The sequence below is a fragment of the Hemicordylus capensis genome, chromosome 8, assembly GCF_027244095.1.
Source record: "Hemicordylus capensis ecotype Gifberg chromosome 8, rHemCap1.1.pri, whole genome shotgun sequence".
Lineage (NCBI taxonomy): Eukaryota > Metazoa > Chordata > Lepidosauria > Squamata > Cordylidae > Hemicordylus > Hemicordylus capensis.
Window position 1 is genome coordinate 32,198,824 of NC_069664.1, and position 25,040 is coordinate 32,223,863.

The 25,040-nt window shown below is 53.5% G+C and overlaps 1 protein-coding gene across 7 annotated transcripts in view; it reads right to left on the reverse strand.

Annotated features, from left to right (window-relative positions):
* The window catches only part of SIK3 (SIK family kinase 3), an 87,105-nt gene that overhangs the window by 21,401 nt on the left and 40,664 nt on the right, over window positions 1–25,040 (reverse strand). For all 7 annotated transcript variants that reach the window (XM_053269950.1, XM_053269948.1, XM_053269951.1 and 4 more), the window contains 2 exons: window positions 11,840–11,956; window positions 9,698–9,761 (listed from right to left, as the gene is read on the reverse strand). In XM_053269950.1, the coding sequence (XP_053125925.1) occupies window positions 9,698–9,761; window positions 11,840–11,956 (181 nt within the window). The remainder of the gene's footprint in view (window positions 1–9,697; window positions 9,762–11,839; window positions 11,957–25,040) is intronic.

Sequence of the window (25,040 nt, forward strand, 5' to 3'; positions counted from 1 at the left end):
CGACAGACTCACGGCCCGATCTGCTAAGAGCTAGCTGCCCATGTCCCTAAAGGCCCAGATGCCCAGGAAGACTGCTGCAGGGGAGGCTGCTCACCCAGCGCAAGAGGCCCTGGCCAGGGGAAGCTGGGTGTGCAGGCAGCAGAGGCCGTCCCCAGTTGGGGGACACACGGACTGTGCACTCCATAGAGATGCATCGCCCACCCGATTCCCAAGGCTCAAGGAAGGTCACCGACTCCAGCACCTTGAGCCGCCAAATCCCATCCTCAACTGGCAGCCTCGGAACACGTGTGATTCTGCCTTTGCCGAGTCTCCAGGGAAAGCCAGGGCTGCAAGGCCATCACAGGAAGAGCCTCTCTGGGCCAGCAGGATGCTCCAGCAGCACCTGGCTGCGCTCCTAGCAGCCCCAAAGGGCCGAAGGTCTCCCCAGGAGGGCCCACGCTGCTGCACTGCACCCTACAGAGGCAGGTGAAGGCTGCCACTGCAGCATGGGAGTGGGGGTGAGGGCACTGGGGGGGGGAGGAGGAGGCACCCTTGAGTCACTCACCCATGAACAATTCTGCCTACTAGGGGATGTGCCCCAGAATGGGAGAGAGAGCGGAAAAAGAGGAAGACCCACAAGAAAGCCTAAAGGGCAGCACCAAGGAGAACCATGCGAGGAAAGCCCCCAAAGTAGCCCTTCCCTACCTCTCAAGGGATGCAGAAAGTGTACATGTGAGCTGAATACTATATTCTGTCAATTATGGGGTGGCGGGGGAAAGGGCAGTAGAGGCCATGCATAGAAGGCAAGCTCTGCTGAGGCTCCAGTTCCATCACAGGACAGCCTGGAGTCCCGTTTGGTTTGGAAAACACCCCAGAGCCAGCAAGGGACAAGCCGCTGGGACGGGGGCCGTGGCCCAGCTGAGGCCATCTGGTGGCTGCGGCTGGTGGCGTCCCGTGACAGTCGCGGCCGGCTTCGGCTGCCCTCCCGACAAAGGGCCTTTCTTCCCAGAGCCAAGCAGGAAACGAGCCCACAGGTTGTTTTTAGCTGTTTACTGCTTCTGAACAGCTGGAAGTGGGCCCACCTGCTCGTGAGTCAGAAAAGGTCCAAAAGACACTGTTCCCAAAGGCCACTGATCAGCAGTCCATGCTGCTGCTGCTGCTGCTGCTTCCGTGGGACTGACTGTTCATCTGCTGCCGTCCCTAACAGGAGAAGCTGCGGGCAGGGTCAGCATTCGGGTGGGCAAAACCATACATGAATTCCTCGGGGGGGGGCATGGTGTTTGGGGGAAGGACTGGAACAAGAGGGGGCCTGGTTGCTGCCCAGCCACTTCCAAAGGGGATCCTTAAGTGCTTCAAAACACTACTAGAACTTCTGAGAAAGAGCAACAGCAGCTTCCATTGATCAAGTGGCCTACAGAAACGACGGCATTGGTCTTGGAAGCAGGTTCACGTCCTTTATTGGGATTTGTCCAAGGTGCTCAGAGCACCACTGAGCTCCAGAAGCCCTCTTCTTCAGGTTAGACTGGGCGGCAAGAGAGACTTGCCCAGAGCTTGGTCGCAGAGAGGGGTGTGAGCTGGGGTCTCCCACGGCTGTTCCAGGGCCACACAGGCTCACCCCTGTGCCCATTTCACATGGATGAGACGGATGGGGCTCCCCCCGGCCCAGCCCCTCCCCAGGCCACATGGATGGAGTGCTAGGCGCTACAACAGCAGTAAAATGCTTTGCAAAGATAAATTGGGAAGGAAGGCACCGGAAATGGGAACAGCACCTTGCTGTCAGTCAGCACAGGGACTGTGGTGTCACCACGCAGGAAGTACGGAAGCACCCTGAGCAGATCCGCAGTGACCCTGGGGGAGGGTTTGAGCTGGGGAGGGCCCTAGCCATGTGCCAAGGGACAGAACACAGAAAAGAGCGCCACTGCTGCTGGGAAGGGGGTTCCAGTCCATGGCGCTCGCTCCTTCTCTGGGGCTCCTTCCCAGGCCCCTGGTGGGATTGTGGCTCTGGAAAACGGCCCTGCTGCTGGCTCCCATCCCCGTTTCCTGCGCGATGGTGGCGCTGCTGCTGCTGCTTCAGCACTGCGGAGCAGCCTCCCCAGTGGGGCATGTCACTAGTGACACGCCAGGCTCAGGCAGGAGATGCCGTCAACAGAGGTCAGCCTCCAGAGGCAAGTGACACCCCCCCCCCGGGCCAGCAAACCATGTGCAGGAGGCTAGGGCAGGCCCTCCGTGCCAGAGTGGCAGGATGGCAGAGGAGCCGGGGGGGGCAGCCCGGAAGCCTCTGGAACCCCAACTCTGCCTTTGGAGGCCCTGGCAGGCCAGAGAGGAAGGCCCCGCGCTCAGTGGGGGAGCACGTGCTTGGCATGGAGAAGGGAGGGGGGAGTCCTCCTCCCATGGATTTCCACTGGGGTAGCAACATGTCACATCAACACCTAAAGACATTTTTGCACGGCCTGTGCTGAAAGGAGGGGGGGGGGATGTTGCCAAGCAGCCAGGCTCCAGGCCCAGGTGCACTCAAGAGCCACTGCCGAGGAACAACAGGCCCTTTGGAAGGGAAGTGTGGAACAGCAAGGCCAGGCCACTGGCATCCATTAATTATATTTTTAAAAGGTTTATTATTACACAGCCTAGAGCCCAGCGGAAACCGAGCTGGAGAAAACAAAGTCCAACCTACCAAAGGCCTGGACGGGCTCCTGTTTGTGCCGTGCTTTGGCCTACATTCTGGGCCAAAGGGATGCAGAAAGAGTCTGCCTGGTGAGAGACTTTCCAAATTGTGTCGCTTATGGAGTCATTCGGTAGGACCCGAAGAACCTTTCACAAAAACCAGTTGGGACCACCAGGATTTGCAGAGTAAGGTTTCAGATTCGGTTTCTTGCCATGTCAAACTGGGAGTGGGAGGCTGGCACCCAAAGGCACTGGCTGAAGAGAAGCCTGCAAGCCCTTGCCTGGGAATGGTGCGGGTCCTGAGCAGTGAAAGCTTAGAGATAGGTGCTGGATCTGGCCCTTGAGAAGCCTGCTTGAAGGCAAGGAGACGTCTTGCACGTCTGAAGGGGGAGGGAGCACCTGAAGTGGGGGGCATCCAGTGTAGTGCTGGGTAGTAGTACTCCCCCTCCCCCAAAGCGGTTCGGCACCACCTGAGGGAAGCACCGAACCGGTTCGGCAGGGCAGGGGCCGGTTCCTTTAAAAAGCAGGTGAGCAGGATCTTACCTGCTCCTCTGCAGTCCCACTGCTTTTCCGGGCACGGCACTTGCTGTTCAAAAGGCCACATGCAGCTGCAGTGCTGCTCCCAGCACCCTGCATGCAGCATCAGCACACACATGACTGCCGCGCATGCACAGAGGCTATTTCCATGGTCAGCAACACCATGCATTGTCAGGGTACATGGTGGCCATGTGCATGGCAACGCAGCACACAGGCTGCTGGGAGCAACATGGCCTTTTAAACAGTGAGTGCCACACCCAGAAAAGTGGTGAGGTGCGGAGGAGCAGGTAAGGTCCTACTGACCTGCTTTTTAAAGCAACCGACCCCCACCCTGCCCGCAGCTGCCCAAGCCCTTCGTGCACATCCCACCCAACCCAATTCTGCAGCAGGCCCTCCCAAATGCTTCCAGGGTCTTTGGGAAGGAAGAGGAGAGCAACCTGGAAGGTCCCTGTCTAAGCTGGGAGGCCCAACCCCACCCTCCTCGATCCCTGCAGCCATGCCCCATGCCTGCCCCCTCTTCTGACCCTAGAGGGGGTCCAGGCACCTTCACGACCTCCTCCCTCCCCACGGCTCTCTCCCGCTCTTGGCTGCCTGGACCAAACAGTCTTTTCAGGAAATGAAATATAATTGGGGAGGAGAAAGAAGCTGGATTGCTGGCAACCCCATCACAATATATTAGAAAACCAACATCAAAAAAATAAATTGCCCTTTATCTGGAGAGGCAGAAAGCGTCTGATGTGTTTTTTTAATTAGAGTTTACTGCGAATGGATTGTGTCTGGGTATTTTAATTAGTGGGCACTTTGGCAAAACAACCACCTGATGGGAACACTTCAGCTTTATTTTGATTCTCTAGAGCAGACTTTCGCCTTTCCCTCTATAATTAATACATTTTATGAAGGAAGCAGGCTGAAGCGGCCCAGGCTCCGGTTCCTCTGAGGCCAAACCAGCAGGCTGCTCTGCAGAAGCCCCTTCCTGACACCGCACATTTGCACTTCCTTTGCAAAGTGGAAGGTTCCCAAGGCGCCAGGCCCCACTAGGACCCCACCCTGGCCTTGTGGGGCAGCAGCCCTCTTGGTGGCACTCCAGCTGCCCCATGCTGAGAGCAGAGGGGGTGGGGGTGCCAAGGGAGGTCAGGGCCTCCCACACTTGAGCTCCTGAAGCCTCCACTCGCCTCCCTCCTCTGCTCTCCGACCGCTGGAGAGACAGGCACAACTCAGTCCCGCCCCACCCGCTACCTGTCTCCATCACCCAACTTGATCTCAACATGCATGGTGCTGCAGCAAGACCAGCCAGCCCGTCCCCTGCCAAGCATGCTGGTTCTCCACTTGAGTTTCCAGGTGTCCTCATTCAGGCAAACAGGGGGTGGAGGCCCTCCCTCTCCCGGCCCAGCCACCTCCTTCCCTTCCTGGACTGCCAGCCGGAATCAGACCCACGTGTCAACAGCACTGGGTTCCAATGGTGGGAGAAGCAGAGATTTCTCATGAGGAGGACTGGTGCTCTGACGTGCTTCTTTCCTGCTCCGAGACAGAAGCATCAGCTTTGCTCTTGGCTTGGCTTCTAGGCAATAAGCTCTCAGCTGCTTCGTTCCACTTCGTCTGGGCACAAGATTGCTTGGGAGGGTGAAACACAAAATCTTGCTACATCAGAGGCGCTTAACCTTGGAGCTGTAGATGCTGCCGGACTGCAACTCCCATCAATCCTAGCCCCACAAACCAAAGAGGGGATGATGGGAGTTGTAATCCAAGAACATCTCAGAACCCAGGAGACCACTGCCCTGCACCATGTAATAATGTAAGAAGAGCCCTGCTGGATCAGGCCCAAGGAGGCCTATCTAGTGCAGCATCCTATTTCACACAGCGGCCCACCAGATGCCTCTGAGAAGCCCACAGGCAAGAGGTGAGGGCGTGCCCTCTCTCCTGCTCTTACTCCCGTGCAACCGGCTAGCAACCCCCAAGCACCCTCTGGCTGGATTGATTGGGGGGGCCGTGAGCTGGGAATGAGCTGGAGGCCAGCCGCCTCTGGCCCAGCTCGGGTCCATCCTGTGAGATGGTCAGGAATCAGGGAGCTGGCAGCGGGATTGTTCCTCCTGGTGGGAACAATCCCCACCAGGCATCCTGTGGTGGGGATCCCCTCACCAGCAGCTCTGGGGCCTTGCCTTTCCCTGTCTAGGGAGGCACAGGGGGCTCCCTCCCTTGAACCTTCTGGAGCTCCTCCCAATCTGCTTTGGATTTCACTACCCTAAATAGTTTGGTATCATCTGCAAATTTGGCCACATCGCTGCTTACCCCTGCTTCTAGTTCATTTATGAATAAAAATTTAAAAGCTCTGGTCCCAGTACAGATCCCTGGGGGACCCCCACTTCTTACTTCCCTCCATTGTGAAAATTCTCCATTTATTCCCACCCTCTGTTTCCTGCCCTTCAACCAGTTAGTTACCAATCCACACATGAACCTGTGCCCTTATCCCATGACTGCTAAGTTTACTCAAGAGCTTTCGGTGAGGAACTTTGTCAAAAGCTTTTTGGAAGTCCAAGTATACTATGTCAACCAGATCACCTTTATCCGCATGCCTGGTCTTGAGAGCTGGAAAGCTGGTCTTGCAACAGCGAACATGATTTGTCCCCTTAGCTAAGCAGGGTCCACTGTGATTGCATATGAATGGGAGACGATATGTGAGCACTAAGATATTCCCCCACTTAGGGGATGGAGCTGCTCTGGGAAGAGCAGAAGGTTCCAAGTTCCCTCCCTGGCAGCACCTCCAAGAGAGGGCTGAGAGAGATTCCTGCCTGCCACCTTGGAGAAGCCGCTGCCAGTCTGGGTAGACAATACTGAGCTAGATAGACCAGTGGTCTGACTCAGTATATGGCAGTTTCCTATGTTCCTGTTGACACTCTCAAAGAACTCCAAAAGATTAGTGAGGCAAGACTTGCCCTTGCAGAAGCCATGCTGGTTCTCCTTCAGCAAGGCCTGTTCTTTGTTGTTGTTTTTTAACAATTTTGTCATTGATATGCTTTCCTTCAATGTACCCAGCACAGAAGTTAAGCTGACCAGCCTGTGGTTTCCTGGATCCCCCCTTGAAGGAGTTACATTAGCTATTTTCCAGTCTTCTGGTACAGAGCCTGATTGTAGGGACAAGTTACATACTTTTGCTAGGAAATTAGAAATTTCGCATTTGAGTTTCTTCAGAACTCTGGGGTGGATGCCATCTGGCCCTGGTGATTTGCTACTTTTTAGTTTTTCAATACCTTTTTAGAGCATCCCCTCTGGTCACCTCAAATTGGCCCAGTTCTTCAGCCTCTAAGCCCGAGAAGTTCAGTTCTGGAGAGGGTATATGGTCGGTATTCTCTGCCGTGAAGACAGATGCAAAGAACTCATTCAGCTTCTCTGCAGTCTCCTTTTCCTCCTTAATAATCCCTTTCATGCCCTCATCAGCTAAGGGTCCAACCGCCTCCCTGGCAATTTTTCCACTTCTGATATATTTAGAGATGTTTTTGCTATTCCCCTTGGTACACTTCTAGCTATATGCTCCTCAAACTCTCTTTTTGCACAGAGCTTACCATCCATTCTACGCGTTTTGTGAGAAGGGGTCACCCATTACTTCTGTACTTGCCTGGATATAAGTTAGGGGGAAAGGTATGGCTGACAGCACACTTAAGTCACCTCCAAGCTGGTTTTTTGTTTTTCTTCTGTGAGCAGAGCATTGGCCTAACCTGATGAGGGGAGACTGACAGGCCAGACTGGGAGCTCGCTTATGTTCTGAGTATCAACAGATGCACGGCCTGGTTAACTTCTGTCCAGTCAGAACACACAGAAACATAGGAAGCGACTGTTTATTGCATCAGACTGCTGGTCCTTCTAACTCCGTCTTGTCCACACTGACTGGAAGCCGTCTCCAGGGCTTCATGCAGAGAAGATTCTTTCCCAGCTCCAGCTGGAAATGCTGCCAGGGACTGGGCCAAGGACCTCCTGCATGCTCCGTCACTGAGCGACAGCTTCTCAAAGCCCAGCTTTCAAGTCCTGCTTTTAGGAACACTCCACACACACACACAGTTCCAGCAGCAATTGTTCCCATTTCATGAAAAGAACTCCATTCTAGGCACAGCTGTCAGGGGGCTCCATTCCCACCCAGCACACACTTCTTACCAAGGCCCATTGCAACCCTGGGAGACGCTGTTACAGAGCCTGAGCAAACTGCACTGCAACCCTGCCCGTCCCCCTGGAAGCAGCCCTTGGGGAGCAAGTCTGGTGCTCCTGGCACCTTTTCATCTGGGGGGGGGGCTGCACTGCCCGCTGCAACACCGCTCATGTGTGGGCTCCAACTTCCCTGCAGTCACACCTCTGAAACTTGGGGGCAGCTAGCGAAGGGTTTGGGCAGCAGCAGCAGCTGCTGCTGCTGCCGCCACCCCAGGCCACGTGCAAGCAAGCCCTAAGCCAAGCCCAACAATGCACTTCTTGGCTGTGCAGCAGGAAGGGCAGCTCGGCACGCCAGCTGCTGTCAGGGCCACAAGGGCTGCAGCTCCTTCTTCGGCCTTGGCCAGATTGCCAACGGAAATTAAAGAGTCACTTGAAACACGGAGTAAGTTAAACCTCTTCTCCCCCACCCAGCCCCGGATCTGGGGTTCCTTGTTTACAGCAGCTGCAGTGTAAAGAAAAGACAGGGAGTTATCAACACAGCTACAGGGAGTGAAGCCTCCAGGGGAGAGGCTGACAACCCGCCAGTGACTCCCATCACCCCAGTCGCTCACACGAGGGAAGAGCCCCTGGGTGGAAGCCACACTGTGGCCAGCCCACGGAGCTGCCTTGGCCCAACCTCATTCTGGGCAGAGTCAGCCCATCAGCCCCCACCGGAAGCTCCTCTTGCTGCTGAGGTCGCCGAGGAGGGCAGAGACACCCTCCTTCCCAGAAGGGCTTCTGTGTTTCCTTCAGCAGCTCGCTCCCCTCCAGAGCCACCAAGCAACTTTTCCCTGGAAGTTGCTGAGTTCTGGCTCTGCTCTCCCCAAGAGGCATGGGGTTTGTGGATTCCAGAGAGTGGCAGCTGAAAACAGCTGCGGAGGGAGGGAAGGAAGCTGCAAAGGCCAGAGAACAGGACTGGGAACCAGGAGGCTCGCTGGCTTCCAGCAAGCAAGCGAGGCCACAGGGGCTGGATGGTTTGCTGTAAATCAGTCGCTCCAAACAAGCAGAATTTACTGCAGCATGAAGCTCTTCCAAAAGCAAGAAGAAGATTTCCATCTGCTCTGCACGTAACAAGGTTATTTTGGTAAGCAGCTACAGTCCTACCAAATTCACAGAGCAGCTTGCCGGAGAGCACAGAGCTCAGGATTTGAGGTAGAGCTCAGGAGCAGAGTGTGGGGAGGGGAGGCAGCAGGCGTTTCACTTCTGTGTGTGTGTGTGTGTGTGCGCGCGCGCGCACGCATGCACACTCCACTGGACAGCTCACCTTCCAGCAAAAATAAAAGTGAACCACTACAGGCATGCAACACCCTTGGAAAGAACTTGTGTCTAAGAGGCAGCTTCTCTTCCAAATACTCTTGATTCGTTGATAGAAACAGCTCCCCTCTCCCTGCCCCAGCCCACCCTGCAATCCCTCCTCAAATTGCAGAAAGCAGACACTCTGCAGGCAACAAAAAGGTCCTTCATTTAGCGCCTATGGCTTCCTCTCAGAGTCTGCCTTCCAGTCCATGCTTGTAGCCTGGCTTGAGCCACGCAAAGGCGCACTTGGACTCTGTGGTCTGCTGGTGCACAAAACAGCCTACTCTGCAGTGGCAGACTGGACTGGAGGCTGGTCTCTCTCTTCCAAAATGACAATTCTCTGCTTGGAAGTGTTTGTCCAGTGATACAATACCAAGCACACTTTGACCAGCCCCTCTTGAAAAATGAGGAGCAGCAGTCCTCAAGCTGTGCTTTACAAATGAAGGACACAGAGCATCCAGGCAGCACGGAGCGGGTCAGCTGAATCAAGATTGCAAGCCAAAAACGAAAGTGGGCAGCCACAGAAGATGCACTATACATCAACCAGTGACCTCTGAGACATTGCAGGATTTGCACTGAGCTTGGCCCTGGAGATAACTGGGTTTTATCCCTGGAAAGGGACCTTTTCCAGAGAACCACCAATGGGGACTGTTGGCCACACAAAGCTCCTCTACGGATACCTACCGGAGCTGCTACAGATCACCCCCCTGCCTCTGTGTCTCCCATGGGCCAGCTCTACCCCGGCCAAACACAGAGGCAATGAGCACACAAATCCCAAGAAGGGTTTTTAAGAGGTCCTTCGGGTTTCAGGCCTATAGTTATGGCAGGCAGCCTCAGGTTCTCAGTTTTCTTCCTCCCAGGGAAGGCCACAGGGCTGGTGCATTACAGCTCAGGAGTCTCTCCCCCGCCCCACGCTTGGATCAATGGAAAGTGCCAAGGCCTGAAGGGCATCGCCCAGCTGAAAGTGGAGAGGAGGAGGGGCAGCTATTTTAAGTTTACGGTAGTTGACTAAGTACATTATCCAATTAAAGAATGCAATAAATGTACTTACCAAATATTTCTCCTCCACTCGCATATTCCGTCACCAAATAAATCATCCGCTCCGTCTCCATAACCTGGGCAAGGACAGAAAAGCGACTGATAAGGAGACCGCCTAGGACACAAGGAAGTGGCACTAATGGGACTCCTCTTGTGTGACTTGCATCTCTGATACGTGGAGCCACTCTCCACAAATCAAGAGAACCCAGCAGCTGCGCTCAAGTGCAAAAGGCCAGCAGAGGACCACCACGAGGAGCTGTCAGCGTGGAAGAAGCGAGACGCATCCCGGACTAGGTGGAAATGCTGGCAGAGAGCTCTCCAAGGGGGACCCTTCTCTACACTCCAAGGGATCGGCCTGCTTGCTTCACATTCCGGCTTTTGTGGGGCGAACATGGCTGCTAAATGCGCCTTTTAAACCCTCATGCTTCTTTGGAAAACAAACCTGTGGATACAATTCATGCAACCTGCCCTGGAATGATGGGAACGTGCTTTGAATCCAGGAGAGGCGCCTAAAAGGGTGCTGTCGAGCGTGAGTCGTCTGCTGGACCTCTTGAAGTAGCAGGGAGTCAGGCCTCCTGAGTAGATGCTCCAATACATTTTCCAAGCTGAAGGTCACCTTCATCACTGACCTCCCCATAGCTCACCTTGGGGAAGTACAGACTCCCCAGAAAGAGAGGAGGGACCCCACCCTCCACACATCTCAGCAACAGAGGTAGCTGGCTTGGCCGTTTGCTCTAGAGGCCCCTCCCAGGCCCAGAAGGGAAAGGGCACCTAACCCAAGGCTGACTGCTGCACCTGACGACCTTGGCTCTTGGGGTACATGGTGTAGATGGACATAGGGTGGTAGCCACCCCCCCACACACACACACATACCCCAGGCCTTTTTCAGGCAGACTCTTGGGGAAGTGGCTGGAGCCTCCTAACCCAAGTCAAGGATGGAGGGCCGATAGGGGTACAATCCTCTCCTTGTGCTCTGCACACAGAGCCTGAAGGGAGAAGCGGGCTGGAGAGCGAGAGGAAAAGCCCAGAGCAGAGGCAAGATGACAGAAAGGGCCCTCCGTGCCAGCTCCTCCTCATGAAGACCAAGGCAACTGGTCCAGGAGAACAGGCAAGTGGGGGGAGGGGCCTTGGGAAGCAAGTCTTTCTCCCCTCCCCAGCACAATATCTCCCCCCCCCAAAAAAGTGCAGCTGGTGCAGTGAGGAGCTAAAGAGGCTCCTACTGCTAGCAAGCGGGGGCTGGGGGATGACAACAGCACAGTGCATCGGGTTAGGAAACAAGCACACTGTTGATTGCACTACACAGAAGACAAGGAAGAAGATGAAACGAGGTGGTGAGCAGCTGTCTGACCAGCGGACCTTATCCAAGTTACACCAGCGTAGCAGGAGGCGCTTTCCTGGGATCCATCCCCCTGGAGTGGCACAGCTATTCAGACCTGTCGATCCTGCAGGTCTCCCCCACAGAATCAGCACCCCATTCAATATGAGAGGGGTACCAGGCATGAACCCAGGAGAGTGCCCCCCCCCCATCCAAAGAGGACCACGGTCGTGGGTTTACAAGTACAGGGGCTTCCTCCTGAGAAGTGTGGCAAAGCAGACACTTGGGGGCCGTTATGGACTATGAAGAGCAGCCAGCCTGGGGAGCCTCCTCCCCACATGCTCTCCTCTGCTGTCCGGCTGAGGGCTCCGCACTGGCTTGTCTTTGGCATGAGCTCGTGCATTCAGTCGACAAAGCTTTTCCTCCCTAAAGGCGCCTGGGAGGCCTTCAACATGCACTGCCAAGGCCACGCTCCTCTGCAAGTGCCTGGCGGACGCCTTCAGAAGAGAAGAGGAGGCCTTGGGAGCTCAGACAAGTGCGGACGCTTCAAGAGCTCCATCACCAAGGACAGCCTTCACAAACGTCAACGCTTGCCAAGCAGCTGGAGTTGCCAGCCCTCCAGGATTGGCTGGGAGTCTCGAGGAAGGCATCCAAGTGACTCGTGAAAGCCATCCCAGCCATCTCAATGGCTCGCTATTGTGAGGCATAATGAAGAAAACACTGGAGGGGCGGGGGAATCTCCTGGGGTAGCTCAAGCCAGAGCCGGCTACCCTAGAACTAGCACAAGCCCATGGAGAGGGCGCTGGCACCACCCCCACCCCACCTGCAGAGCACTCCTACCTGATATAATCTGATGATGTGTGGGTGGCAGAGCATCTTCATGATCTGGACTTCCCTGAAGATCTTCTTGAGGTTCTCTTCGTCGAGCTGAGTCTTATCAATGATCTTTATAGCAACCTGCAAGGGACCAGCAAGACCAGCTATTGGAAAAAAAACCAGCTCAACATAGCCAGGTGGAATCAAGAGCCAACTCTGCCTCCTCAAGCCAAGGGAGTGGCATCCCAACCCAAGAGCTATCATTCCTGGAAGTACAAAGCTACCCTCTTTGGGCAGACCACTGGTCCATCTAGCCCAACACCCTCTTCTCTTGAGGGCCTCAGACAGAGACCTTGCCCATCCCTGCTGCCCAAGGCCCTCTACACTGGAGATGCCGACTGGCCAACTGTAAGGCCTTGTGTGCCCCCAACCCTGAGCAATGGGCCCTCCTCCCATGTGTCTTCCATTCATTGGCTCCAGGAAGATGTCCCACAGCATGTTTGCAGCATCTCACATCAACTAACCTGCCACCCGAGTGCTAGTCAGATAAAGAGGAAATCGGCCCAACAGACAGTTCTGAAGACAAATGTGCCTTTTACACTTGCATTGGAGAAATACAAGGGGTGCCCATAAAGCTTCTTCCCCCGAAACATTCCAAATATTCCTGAGATGTGGGTCAGACACATCAGCTAGCCCTCTCAATACACAGTCTCCACATATTGATAAATGGGCAATTCTGATGTTTGCCATGGGCTGGTGGCTGAAGGGCCTCTTCATTTTCCTCCCAACAAGCTAACCAAAAGCATCAGGTCAACCCCCTCCAAAGAGTTTTCCATCAAAGTGCTCTTTAACTAATGTTGAGTGCCACTTAACGATAAAACATCACACATCCAGGGAATTGCAAAGCTACCTAAAGCAAAAACCAAGCTTCCTCAACCAAACAATGAGAGGTCACTATTGTGTGGAATAGGTACAGGACAGAGCCTTGGCTGTCTGACAGCCCTAACCAGGTTCCCATTTATTATGTTGCTGGTGCAATATTTGTATGGGAAGAGAGATGGTGTTGTGGTAGCAAGCATGAATTGTCCCCTTTGCTAAGTAGAGTATACTCTGGTTTGCATTTGAATGGGGGACCACATGTGAGCACTGTAAGATCTTCCCCTTAGGGGATGGGGCTATTCTCGGAAGAGCACCTGCATGCTTGCATGCAGAAGGCTCTAGGTTCCCTCCCTGGCAGCATCTCCAAGGTACGGTGGAGAGAGAGTCCTGCCTGGAACCTTGGAGATGCCACTACCAGTCTGTGTAGACAATACTGAGCTAGACGGACCAATGGTCTGACTCAGTATAAGGCAGCTTCCTATGTAATTAAAGGGAATCCCATCTCATCCCATACAAACGCAAGATTTTCTAGGTTTAAGCTGTTCCTGATTAATTAACACACACGCACACACACGTGCTGTTCCCGCTCATCTCTTCTATGACTGGTATTCGTTGGCCATAATGCCCCCGCCCTTGCCTGCACATCCACACTACCAAATGTGCAACCATACAGAAGCTGCTGGGAAGCTAAAGCTCTGAGGCAAACCAGGGAGGGGACAGACTCTTGCCTGCTCCAGCGGGGGGCGGGCACTCATTCAGGAAGCATCCACCAGGTATAGCCAATGATGGAGCCAGCCCAGAGGCATCTGCCACACCCCATGCGGCCCAGTCATGGCCGACTCCTCAAGTGCTTTTCCTGGAATAGCATGCCCCCCATTCCACACTGACAAGTGTCTTCACCGAGGACACCGATGTTCTCCAGTGTTTGAAGCCACCTGTTTACCAGACACCATGGAGACATTCAATGCCACATGACACCCAAGTCCATGCAGCCCTCCCAGCACATGTTGGAGCAAAGTCTCCTGTCCATGGCCAGGGAAGAAGACTGAGCACTGCTGCTCTTCACCATGCTGCCTGGTCCAACCTCCACCACTGTCCCCCACCTGAAACACAGCTCCCCAAAACACATTACTGCATGCTTCTCTGCCCTCCGCAACCCCTTCCAGTAATGGCACTGTCCTCTTCAGGTAAGCAGGCATCTTCTCCTTCCAGCACACATGCTAACGAGTATGCTATGATGCAGAGCATGGAAAGGCCATTGGTAGGGAGGCAGGGGAAGTCGCCTGGGGCTGGAAAGGGCTCTCACGCACCAGACGCTCTAGGAAAGCTGCAAGGAAGTCATGAGGACCACACAGGAGGCCAGCCAGCCAGCCAAGTGGCCAGTGCTAGTGGATGCTGGAGAGGGCCTCTAGCTCAGCACCAGCTCCAAGGGCTTCCTCTCAGAGTGCCTTTGGAGGATGGCCAGACAACTTCCAGCTGAACAGGCTGCTCCCAGCAAAAAAAGCCACAGGGCTGATCTGCCGGAGGCTGCCAGCCACAGGAAGATCCATAGTCTTCCAAGGTCCATTTTCTTCTCCTGCCTCTGTCACTGAAGGGGTAGTGTTGTGGTGGGAATTCTGCATTAAGGTAACACAGACCTCAATTTTGCAACTGGGCTTATGCCAATTAAATAAGCAAGCCTGTGTCCATATGTGTATTCATTTTAAGACACATCTTTTTATATAAGCAGCTTATATGGTTTGAGAGTTGTTTAAGTGATAAAGCTTTCCCCCCTAATTTTTCACTTCTGTTCCTTAGAAGTCATAGTTTCTCTGCTTAAATTATTGATGTTTGCTTATTACGCATTCCATGGTGTGAAACACTGTCTATTTGTTGTGTTTGTTATGAGTCCATCACTGTCACTGATGTTTCTTACAGTGCCTTACACATCCCCTCATAGAGTCCCCTGATGAAGAGCTCCATACTCTAAACATGGTGGGGTTAGTCTCAACAATAAAGCCAGCTCTGTGCACCTGCGGCTCTTCTCACACTGACAGTATGCCGAGGGATTTATCCTTCCCATTCCCCAACGCCGCCAGGCCCCTCTAATTTCAGCAGGTTTGACCCCTTCATTTTCATTGGCTGCCCCCAGGGCCAGAAGCCTCAGCCTGGAAGTAGCCACCCCCTCAACAGGCACAAGTCTTGGCCAGCTGAAGGTGGCCATCACGGCAACAGGGGCAAATACCTCCACTGGCTGGCCTTGATTGGCAGGCAGAGGAGGGCCAACCTCACACACTTCAAGGGCACAGCAAGTTCACACACAGGATTACCCAGACTGTGCTCAACCCAGCGTCGGCGCACAAATCAGGACACAATTAAGAGCGGAACTAATCCACAACCAAATTCCTTCTGCTGCGAAACTCTCAAACAAAAGCCCAGGGAAATCAGCCACCCCATTATGGGATGCTAACCAAGCATAGCGCTGCAGGAACCCTGCCATCTCCCAGCACATGCCCTGCCACCAATTAGCAGAACAGCTTCCAAGTCAAAGCTGCCCTTTCCCCTGCATCCGCCTGGAGTTCCACCTGGTAGTTTGAGGAACAAATTGCTCAAGACTAGCAGAATTACAACCACCTTCCCACCCCCAGCCCCACACCAGTCCTGGGCAGGATTCTCAAATCAAGTTCCAAGTCGCCCTGGAGCCACTCTGCGAAACTCACACTTCCAAAGACAAGCTGCAGACACTGCTCTGCACTTCTCGGTGGTGAGCTAGCCCCCTCCAGCAGCACCAGCAGCCACCACCAGAAGCCCCCCCAGTCCCGCTTCCTGGCTCACCATTCTCAAGAAGCCCACGGCAGAGGAGCCGCCGCCACGGCCGCCCCAGGTACACCTTCCCTCCCATCTCCTGCGCGGCACTCGATCTGAAGGTTCAAGCCTAGGCTGTTGAAAGTGTCAGGGTGTTAAGAAGCACCACCACTCCCCCAAAGGATGCCATCTGCACAAGAATCTGTGCTTGGCCCTGCTGGAGAGTGAAGTTTGCCATTCTTTCCCAAGGGTTCTGTGAGCCTCTGTCATGAAACAAGCCAGTGAAACTAGAACGGCTCCTTCACTGACCACCCGTTTCCCAAAGGAGGTCAAGTCAATGGGTCACTGCTGGGCTTGTCCTCCTTCAAAAGCACCAGGCACCAAGAGGAAGAATCTGAGCCTGGCCACACCACTCTCCCCCCGCCAACAGCGGGCACAGAGAGGGCAAAGCGTTGGCCAGGCCAACAGGCCAGAGTCCACTGGAGAAGCTTCGTCACAGAGAACCACTGACTGCAGCCTCACCTTACTGCAACCTGCAGATGGCACAGGGTGGAAGTTGAACCAGCTCAACTCCAAAGCCATGAAGCTTCACTAGGCAGGAAATGCCTCTGCTATGCCCCCTCCCCACTCCAAAGCAGACACCGTAGGTTTTTAAAGAGACCAAGAACTCCTCCCTCCCTCATCCCACTTCCAAGGGAAATGCATGTGCCTACACCACATTCCTGGACACAGCTTCTTCTGTGAGGACGTGCAGCTTCCGTGGAGGCAGGTGTGCAGTGTAAGCCTTCCCAGATTGTGCCATGAATGCATTTTAGCCATGAGGGTGCTGTGCAAGAGCATACCCCAAATGTGCAACTCTGTCGTGGGTCATCTGGGAGTCCCAGGACACTCTACCCCTAACGGTGCCCATCCAAGAGGACGACAAATGCTGGCCTCACATAAGACAATGCTGGCTTCTCACGGTGACCTGCAACAATGCTCTGCTTAGCCCAAATTGCTGAGTCTGGTGGGGCGGAACTTGAGGATTCCCCTGAGGAGGAAAATCAGCATTCAGACAGAAAGATGGTCCAACAGCAGGTCTGGGATTTGCATACCATTTTACTGATTGATTGGTTAGTTGAAACTTCTTATATACCACCTCCTCCAAAGACTCTAGGCAGTGAACAACAGAAATATCAACATCGATCAAAAAAGGAATTATTAAAGGGCAAACGCCTGGCCAAACAGGTGGGTCTTAAGAAGAGTCTTAACAGCAGCCAGGGAGGGGGCTGAACCAATCTGAGAGTGGAAGCGTGTTCTAGAGAAGAGGTGCGGCCACAGAGAAGGCCTTCCATGGGCCCAGGCACCGCACACTACACCAGGGCCTGGGACACTAAGGAGGGCCACTAAGGAAGACCTCACAGGTCAGGATACAACTGGCCGAGAGAGGCGATCCCAGAGATATACCGGTGCTAAGCCCATAAGGGTTTTGTCGGTGAGAGCGAGCACTTTGAATTGGACCCGGAAGTGAACAGGCAACCAGTGCAGCAATTGTAAAAGAGGTGTGACACTATCAAATCTACAGTCACCCATGAGGAGGCTGGCCGCTGCGTTCTGGACTAGTTGGAAGCTTCCGGATTGTTTTCAAAGGCAACCATAGGTAGAGCGCATTACAGTAATTACTGCGTGGGGCGCGTGCTCGTCTCTGCTGCTGGCGCACACCACATACATCATGTGGTGCACGCGCGCAAGCGGCGAAAACGAGCATGCATGCCGCGCAGGGCGCATGCGCGCAGCTAGCTGTACTCCGTTGCAGGCTTAGAAGGACAGCGATGGGGGCAGGGGCGGCAGGGAGGAACTCTGCCACCCCAAGAAGAGTTTTAAACACACCAGCGCCAGAGGGGGAAGAGCAGCGGGGGGGGGTAAGTACTACCACCACCACCCTTAAAGAGACACTCCCCCACCCTTCCGAACCTCCGGACTTCCAAACCGGTCCGGAGGGCTTTTATATTGTACCCGAACCGAACCAAGCACACTACTAGTCAAGAGAGAAACTCACACACAGCAATTGGCCAGATCGCAAACTGAACAAGAGGAACTCAGTCTTGGAGGGATTGAGCCTGAGTTTATTTTAGCCCATTCAGGTCCTGACAGCCTCTATGCACTGAGCCAGCACATGAACGCCGTCACGTGATTGCGGGGTAGAGATATAAAGCTCATCAGCATATCACCACCATTGGAGAATTTGGTTCAGCCAATTAGCACAACACTACATACAACATTCTGTGTGGTAAGCACACAGGCCAAAGGGTTCGGGGTCCCAACTGGTCCCAAGTGTCTGGATCGAGGAATTATCGCATCAATACTCATATTGAACTGCATTTGCCATTTTGTTGCCCATTCACCCAGTTTGGAGAATTCCTTTTGGAGGCCCTAACAATCTGCTTTGGTTTTCACTACCCTAAATAGTTTAGTGTCATCTGCAAATATGGCCACTTCGCTGCTTACCCCAACTTCTAGATCATTTATGAACAAGTTAAAGAGCACTGATCCCAGGACAGATCCCTGGAGGACCCCACTTCTTGGTTGTCCCAGCAAATTGTCCCAGTTCTTCAGCTTCCAAGCCCGAGAAGGCCATATACATGCTCAGCTCTGCAGCATGTATATGGCCAGTATCCTCTGCCATGAAGACAGATGCAAAAAAAACCTCATTCAGCTTTTGTGCAATCTCCTTATCCTTGATAATTCCTTTCATGCCCTCAGCTTCTAAGAGTCCAACGCCTCCTTAGCAGGTTTTCTGCTTTTGGGAAGAGAGCTGGTCTTGTGGTAGCGAACATGACTTGTCCCCTTAGCTAAGCAGGGTCCACTGTGGTTGCATATGAATGGGAGACTTGATATGTGAGCACTAAGATATTCCCCTCAGGGGATGGAGCCACCGCGGGAAGAGCATCTAGGTTCCAAGTTCCCTCCCTGGCAGCACCTCCAAGATAGGGCTGAGAAAGATTCCTGCCTGCAACCTTGGAGAAGCCACTGCCAGTCTGTGAAGACAATACTGAGCTAGATGGACCTATGGTCTGACTCAGTATATAGCAGCTTCCTATGTTCCTATAATTCTGATATATTTAAATAAGTTTTCGTTATTCCCCGTGATACTCCTAACTATATGCTCCTCAAACTCTCTCTTTGCATCCCTTATTGTCTCCTTGCATTTCTTTTGCCAGAGTTTATGTTCCTTTCTGTTCTCTTCATTTGGGCAGGACTTCTGTTTTCGGAAGGAAGTCTTCAACTGAGCTTCTATTGTTGTGGTTTTAAGTTCCATGCTTTCTGGAGTGACTTTCCCTTTCAGCTTACTTTGTACCAATCCCCTCATTTTTGTGGGTGATTGGAAGGGCAATAGCACATCCCTAGTAATACATTCCCTTTCAAGTCCACTGATTGCCACCCATAATGATTCTGTGGAGGACTCTGGTCCTCCTAGGTTTTCTAGCTTGCTGGGTCCTATCCTTTCTTGAACATACAGTGTTCCTCTATCCCCAATCCGCCCCTCCCTGTCCTTTGTGTAGCAGTTTGTATCCAGGAATTACTGTGTCCCACTGATTCTCGCCATTCTACCAGGTTTCTGTTACGCCCATTATATGTTTTCATTAGCAACCAAGCACTCCAGCTCACCCATTTTGGCTCGAAGGCTTCTGGCATGGATATATAAACACCTATATGCCGAGTCTCTCACCTGGCGCTGGCGTGTGCTGTCTCCCTTACTGTCATTTGACTTGTTCAGCCAGCTTTCATGTACTTCCATCTGCTCTACTCCTGGTTGTACCCTGTCCCCACACGATGCGTGTTGCGAGCATCTCGCCCATCATTCTAGGTGGTTTTGCCTCTGACCTCTCAAGGCAGCACAGAAGCCACGAAAGGGCTCTGCACTCCTCAGCACACACCAGAGACCTCTTTGTTGGCAGCCTCCACTGCTCAAGGCAACGGCGGCTGCCTTGAATTCTGGACTTCCCGTGATGTAATGAGCGGAGGTGTCAGAAGCCCAGGCCAAGCGCATAGATCAACTCCACCAAGCTGGCTGGAAGAACGGAGGTGACCTAAGTCAAGCGAGAGCTCAGCAAAGATCGTGCCAGAGGCAGCATCAGGCTCATTACAGGCAAGGCAACACCCTCTTGGCACTATCAGGAATCAGTACTCACATCCTGTTTATCAGCTTCCAGCGGAGGCAATCTTCAGACAGGCTCCCCCAAAACAAGCCACCTCCATCTATCTGCTGCAAGGAAAAAGGTGAAGGCAGCCTCTGAATCCTGGCCCTTCTCCCCTCCGTCCCCACACGGGCCCCAATTCTGGCCAAGAAAGCAAAAGGCCTCCGCGTGGGTCTGTCTCTTAATAGGGAAGCTGATGCTGTCAAGTATCTCCCAAAGGCAATGAGGGCTAGCAGTCAAAGCCACACCAACAGGCAACTCTACTTCTTGGGGAAAGCAACCTTTCCTAACCCCTGAACCGTTTCTCACACACACACCCCAGCAGCAGCGAGCTGGGCAGACAGAAAACAGGCCAACTGCCCAAATGCCTCCAAGCTGAACGGAGAGAGGTTGCCTGGGCAGTTTGGCCCAGGGCAGAGCCACGTCTGTTCCTTGCTCGGTCTTTTCTGCAGTATATCCTCTCCCTCCACAGCCAAATGCCAGATCTCCAGCTACAGACAAGTTGCCCAGACACATTCCTCTGGGTTTTCTGCCACATCAAAAGGACGCCTGGGTTTCCATCTGTCCAGCACACAGAGCAAGAGCAGCAGCCGCCCGCCGCCCCAAGCATCGAGGCAGGTCCTCTTCTATACCCAGCACCTACTCAATCAAGGCCCATGGCATGCCATCCAAGCTGGATCTCTGAAAAGGCACTCAGCACCAGCCACTTGCCATTTTGAGTGCTGGAAGCAACACATGGGATCTGCTCTTCTTACCCTTGTTCAGTCACACTAGACAAAGCAAGAGCATCTTTGGCCATTCCCCAAACAGGGAAAGGCAGAAAGAGAGCCTGTTCCAGAGGAAGAGCAGCCAGTGGACACTGTCTTGGGCTCCCCAGTGCCAGAATCCCTGGCGTGCCACCCCCCCACACACACACACACACAAACACACACACACCCCCGCTCACCTGGTCTGTGCAAACAGCCACCAGGGGGCACTAGCGGGCAGCCAGCATGCTGTCCTCCTGGCCCCTGGTTCAGGAGCAGCCCTGGGGAGGTGGCACTCAGTCGGGCCCCTCAGCTCCAGCCCTGTTTCCAAATGGCTGGCCTGTGCCCCAGGCTGGCGTCTTGGAGGGAGAGAGCAGCAAGGCCCATGGCTGACCCAGACACACACAGAACAAGCAGCCGGCAAAGTCCAGAGCAAATGCACACAGGCCAAGGAAGTCAGGACACCAAGCAAGAAAGTTCTGTGATGAAGCAGCCACACTTTGGGGCGGGGGGCAGGGCCCCACAGGATGGATGGAGAAAAGCCGAGGAGAGCTTTGGGACAAGCATGAAGGGCAAACGCTTCCGTAACCTCTGCAGAGGAGAGAGATTTGAGGCTCGGGGTTTGCCTTTGTTCTCAATTTCCTGCCAGGGTCTCTCCTCCTCCTCCTCCTCCTCCTCCTCCTCTGCTGCTGCTGCTTTGACGTTCTATGCAGTATCAAGCGACTACTGGAAGTTTCATTTTTCCTGCTCTGCAGCCTCAAATTAAATCCAGATCAAGCAAACAAAATGCAGCCATTCAAGAAACCCGGCATCGTTTACTGACATCTGGAGTCCAATTTCCCTGGCATGCACACACACAAATCTCAGCTGGAGATGCGGCTCTGAACCGACACACATTTTTGTTGGTAGCCTTACTGGGCAATTCTTGCAGCCCTGGAGCACACAGCCGGCACGCATGTCGCCACTCTCTTTGGCCTTGGCCCGAGGACCACAGTTGTGCAAGTGGGGGAGCTTTGGCTTCCTCTGCCGCCAGGCCTCCCTGCGGAGGGGCCTTGCTTTCTGCCCTCTGACCTGTTTGCAGGCTGGACTGGAGGCCTTGCAAACAGCTCCGCCTTCTGCACAGAAGCCCTGCCGAGACCTGAAAAGGCAGAGCATGGCTGGCCCCAACAGCACAACTGAGGGCCAGTTCAAGTCTGGGGTTCTGCCCCACGCTGCCTCCCCCACGGAGGCTTGAATGGCTGCAGTGGCCGCCACGGCAGAGAAGGGCCTCCATTTCTGCAGCAGCCAATACAGACTACTTTCCAGGCTCTCCCTGAGGGGTGGCTGCATTTCACTGGCAAGCAGGGTGAGAGCTGAAGTCTCCGAGTTGCTCTAGGCAAGTGGTGCCAACGGCAAAGCGGCTGCTGTTTCCTAGGCCTGCCCCAACCAGCCTTCCTGCAGGCCGGCCATTTCCTGGCCCGGGGGAAACCAGCCACAGCAGCCAGGCAGGCCCTCCCAGCAGAAGCCCTTGGCCGACATCAGACCCCGGCACACTCACGTCTGCCCACAGAGAGTCTGATACCCACTTGGCTCGGCACATGGAAGCACATCCCAAAGCCACTGGGGCAAGTCTGGGGCGCTACAGAAGTATGTTAAAGAATCAAGCCTAAATAACTAATAAGAGAGCCTTCACGGGCGTGCCCCCTTGTACCACCCAACACAGGGTCCAATTCTCCGGTCCTCAGCAAAAGGCAAGAGATGCTTAGTGCACATACTGCCAACATGGAGCAGCACAAGAGGGCCACTTTTCTCCCCAGGCCGCCTTCCTTGCATGTCCACAGCCATCTTCCCACAGGCCCCAAGATGGAGGACAGACCACAGTGCTATGGGCCTGTGTCACTAGCCAGGCCAGGCAGGGTGGATCTGATTTAAATCAAACTGATTTAAATCACGATTTAAATCACTAGCAGGGTGGATAAAAATCAATGATTTTTTAAAAAAAAATCAAAAAAATCGGATTTAAATTTTTAAAAATCTGATTTAAATCAAAAAAATCCAATTTAAATTTAAAAAATCCAATTTTTTTATTTTTTTAAAAAAATCATTGATTTTTATCCACCCTGCTAGTGATTTAAATCGTGATTTAAATCAGTTTGATTTAAATCAAATCCACCCTGAGCCAGTACAGATCCAGCTTCTCTCCTTGTTCTGGGCGAGCAGACACCAGGCAGGTAGCACAAGCATCCTCCCAGTCCCTCCAACAGAAGCAGCAACTTCTGTTTATTCCAGACACTGAGAAAGAATTCAATTCGGGGGGGAAATTCCACTTCTTACTGTACAGCAGAGACCAGCAGGTGCATGCTCAATGCAATGACCAGAGGCACAAAGCTAGCCACACTCTGTCGGTTCAGGCACACGAGGCCAACACTTCTGGCAACTGCTCACAACTACCCTAACATCCACCCCACAGCAAGGGGGCTTTGAGTGGGAAGGCCAAGAACCAGTTTCGCTCTTTCCACTCACACCCCCAACACCTTTCTAAGAACTCCATGATGAAGGGGAGCCTCTGGCCAGGAGATGAAACCTTGGATGGAAAGACACTGGAAGTCCAAATTGCTGGGAATGTGCAGGTTAAATACCTCCTGGAGATGAGCCTTGTCATCTTCATACGCCACTCAAGCAATCAAGGTCTGGAGTGAACTCTCACTCAAAGGGCCAAACTACCCTGCATGAGATTAGTCCTCCTAGACCTAATACAGCCGAAAGAAGGTGACAACCCACAAGGACCAGCAGGCCAGGACGGCACTCCAGGACAATATCGACCTTCATGGGTCCTTTTCCAACTAGTCTCCACGGAGTGGAGACTGCTTCAGTCACTCCAGCGGACTAGCTCCGTGGGCGGAGGGAGGTGTGCTGCCCTGCTGGACCTCTCTGCAGCTTTCAGCGGCAGCCTGCTGGACCAGCCAGCTGGGATGGGCCTCGTGGCTCCAGTCCTACCCCTGGGTGAGCAGGCTGCCTTCGCAGGCAGTCTGTATCTGCCATGACTTTGGGGACTGAAGCACTGGCTGTAAGCTTTTCAACTGGATTGCTTTTGTACTGCATTCCATATTTTTAAGTGGCTTTTGTAAGTTGCCTTGGGAGTCCTTTCCAGGGCTGAAAGGAGATGGATGGAAGGGAACGGTGGCCCCATCCACTGAAACACCACAGGGAACACCTTGGGAGACTTCAGTCCAACTGTGGTTTGAAGTCTCCATCTCCCAGGAGCCAGACCCTAGAGGCACTCACTGCTGGAAAGCTGGCTGGGAAGTGAGGGCAGCGGGGAACAAGGAACACCAGTAGTGACCACTGTGTGCAGGGCCTCAAAGCAACTGGGGGCCTCTGAAACCCTCCTCCCCACAAATGATCATTCTGGTCTTGGGGTAGCAAGCATGACTTGTCCCTTTTGCTAAGCAGGGTCTGCCCTGTTTGCATCTGAATGGGAGACTAGAAGTGTGAGCACTGGAAGAGATTCCCCTCTGGGGATGGAGCCACTCTGGGAAAAGCATCTAGGTTCCAAGTTCCCACTCTGGCAGCATCTCCAAGATAGGGCTGAGAGAGATTCCTGCCTGCAACCTTGGAGAAGCCGCTGCCAGTCTGGGTAGACATTATTGAGCTAGATGGACCTATGGTCTGACCCAGTGTATGGCAGCTTCCTATGGAATCATCCCATTGTGTGGAGTTTATCACAAAACAGATCAAGTCACACTGTTTGGGGAAGAGCTTGGTGTAGTCTCTCTCTCCCCACCCCACCCTCTTGGTCCAAAACTCTTCTGCCCAAGAGAGAGGAAGTGCCAGGCCAGAAGACACCTGGCGAGATGCTGGAGGACCCTGTGCTAGCTCCAGAGCAGAGCTCTTCACTTCTTTCCTAACTGTTTGAGGCTAGTTGCAGAGAACCCAATTCCGGAGATGTTTGCCTTGGCCTTGAATGCCAGGAAATCAGTTTGTGTGCCAAAGAATAAAAACGTAAGTTTTTAAGAGATGGGGAGACAAGTAGAAATGTGCCAGAGTGAGCTCCCTGCTACTCTTCCAGAGGCTGGAAGGAACTGCCTTGGTCTGCCAGAGATTGGTGCCAGTTTTCACACACTTGGGCGGTGTGTGTGTGTGTGTGTGTGTGTGTGTGTGTGTGTGTGTGTGTCCTCCTAGGATCATCAACCAGTTCCTGGCTCTGCTACTACACACTCACTCACTCACTCACTCACTCACTCACTCACTCACTCACTCAGGGCCTGCTTATGTCTAGATCATCCCAAACTTAAGCTTGTACCCAGATCATAACCTTGCCCCTGCAAGGCTCCTGCGCAGCTGAGAACTCACACTCACCCATGCCTGGTCCAACTCCTGCAAAGACTTCCGATACATCGTCTCTTTACAGAGTCAGCATCTGGCCCTGCCAAAACCACCCGTGTCAGCCACCTCAATCACACTGGATGCTACTGCTTGTGGGAAAAGAGACTGCCAGCAAATCTGCTTGGTTCTTCAACGAGGAGAACACAAAACCCAACACTAAGCGGATGGGCAAGAGAGCCAGTTTAAATCAAGCAAATGTAAAAACCACAGAATGGCCTGGCAGAAAGCAGATGAGCCAACCGGAGCGGTTCCATCCTCCAAGCTGCCTTTTCC